Source organism: Mastomys coucha, unplaced genomic scaffold, assembly GCF_008632895.1.
Source record: "Mastomys coucha isolate ucsf_1 unplaced genomic scaffold, UCSF_Mcou_1 pScaffold21, whole genome shotgun sequence".
NCBI classification, from domain to species: domain Eukaryota; kingdom Metazoa; phylum Chordata; class Mammalia; order Rodentia; family Muridae; genus Mastomys; species Mastomys coucha.
This window is the reverse complement of record NW_022196904.1, coordinates 150,002,944-150,004,989: the sequence shown is the minus strand read 5'-3', so window position 1 is coordinate 150,004,989 and position 2,046 is coordinate 150,002,944. Positions and strand designations below refer to the sequence as shown.

General features: G+C 47.8%; 1 protein-coding gene across 1 annotated transcript in view; it reads right to left on the bottom strand.

The window, feature by feature from the left end:
* Window positions 1-1,642, bottom strand: part of Trpm6 (transient receptor potential cation channel subfamily M member 6) — a 147,730-nt gene extending 146,088 nt beyond the window's left edge. Inside the window, exon 1 of the mRNA XM_031389892.1 lies at window positions 1,218-1,642. Coding sequence (XP_031245752.1) covers window positions 1,218-1,229 — 12 coding nt within the window. The 5' untranslated portion in view covers window positions 1,230-1,642. The remainder of the gene's footprint in view (window positions 1-1,217) is intronic.
* Between the last annotated feature and the right edge of the window lie 404 nt (window positions 1,643-2,046).

The window sequence follows — 2,046 nt, the reverse complement described above, 5'->3', positions numbered from 1 at the left end:
ATATATATATATATTCCAAACAATTTGTTCTATGCCATATGGTTACAACCCCTGATGAGAAATAAGAAGCAACCAAGCAAATTCTCACAAGTTAAACCCAAAATCCCAATCTAGCTAAATATCTAATGCTATATTGGTTATGGAGCAATCCAAAACAAATAATAAATTAGGGCATCAAAGTCAGAAAGAAGCCTAAGAGGCAGCTCATCAAGTATATAAAATCAATTGTCGTGCAAATCTGATAACGAAGATTTATTATCCCCAGAGGCCACAGGGGAAGGAGAGAACCAGTTCCTGAAGCTGTCATCAGCTCTCACAGGCACCCTAAGGCACCTCACATGATAGTGTTCCTTTTTAATTTGCACACAGGGACAAAGAAACTGAAGAATACATTTTCCCTGAGAAGTTAAGAGTGACACAGTTCTGTAGAACAAACCATCATCGGCACATGTATGACTAGATTATCCCTGCTTTCTCCACATACCTTGACAGGACATCAAATCTCAACTCTACTTTTCTTCCTCAGTTTCATTTTCTCCCCGAAGGAAGGAGGTTGGGCGAAGAGTGATGCCACTCTATAGGACAGTATAGAATTACTGTCAGGATGAAATTGTTAAGTCAGGCCTGATGGTGTAGACCTGTTAGCCCAGCTACTGGAGACGCTGAATAGTCTGGGAATGTAGCTCTGTGGTAGAGAGCTTGGGTACTGAAGAGCACAGGAGGAAAGGGAACGCTCTTGCAACCTGTCAAACCCATTAGGCTTTATTCTAAGGCCGCATCGCATATCACATCCCACTTAATCTTCAAATAGTACTTTCCAGTTGCTCCAAATGTGAAAGCTGAAGCTAACAATAAAAACTCCCAGGGTTACAGGTGGTGATGGAGCAGAGATGCCAGTTCAAGCTGCCTGAGAAGAGACCAAAGAATGTGTCCTATCAGCCAGCCCAGGTTGAAAAGAGTCAACTATGCCTGTACACTTCGGGAGCAATAAATAATATTATTTCTCACCCAAAGTGTGGAAGTAAAGAAAAGCCAATAAAGGTGACAGGCAGCTTGTTCCCTGGTTGTCTTATAGGACACCCAGCCAGGCACAGCACCACAAGCACTGGGCTAGGCGCTGTCACTCTCCAGGATCTAGGTACCTCGATCCCCTGCAGGAGCCCCGCAGTAGCAGCAGACAGGGGCCAATGAGAACATCTTCAGGCCCAACTTTTTACCTTGACCTGCATTCTCACCACCACAGGAGCCGAAGCGACAGCGGATTCCTTCCGGACCAGGACAACTCCCAGGACTCGATTCCTCCAGGACTCAGACTCCGGAGACGGGGACTCAAAAGCGCGCCCCGCCGCCGGGACCCTGGGTTCGGTTTCCGCTCGGCCCTGACCCAGCACCGGCCTGGTCCCGACTCCCGGAAGAAAGACTGCGGGTCCTGCCCTTCGGAAGGGTCCACGCCGTTGCCAAAACTTCAGCTGAGATAATCATGTTCGGGTGGAGACTAGAGGACTTGAAAGCTAGCATTTCGCAAATCCTACCTATTCGAGATCGCAGTTAGATACGCGTGCGCCTGGCTCCACCCACGGCCACCTGGGGCCCCGGGCCTGACCCCAGCGCATTGGAGAGCACTCAGCTGCAGGTCGGGCTTTCATCCTAGATTTTCCAGGCCAGCAACCAAAACATTGAGCTTTAGACTGTGGAGTCAGAAAAGCTAGGCTCCACCTTCACGTGGACGCTGCCTTTTACAGCCCTGTGGAGTTTTTCCAATGCCTTTTGGGCTCTGTTAACTCCTAAGTTGGAAAGAAATGATTCCAAAGAAATTAGGCTGATGATCAGACGGTAGGTATGGTCACTGTCATCAGACAAATTTTATTTTCTTGGGTCAGAGCTTTAGGCGAGGAGACACTCGGTTTAGGTTCTCTGTGGTTTCGGAAATGCCCATGAGTTGATTAGCATGACAAGAGACTCTCGGGGGGGCCTCAGTTTACTTTCCTATACAGAGAGAATAATAAAGAAAACCCACCTTCCCCACAGAGATTGCACTGATCAAAG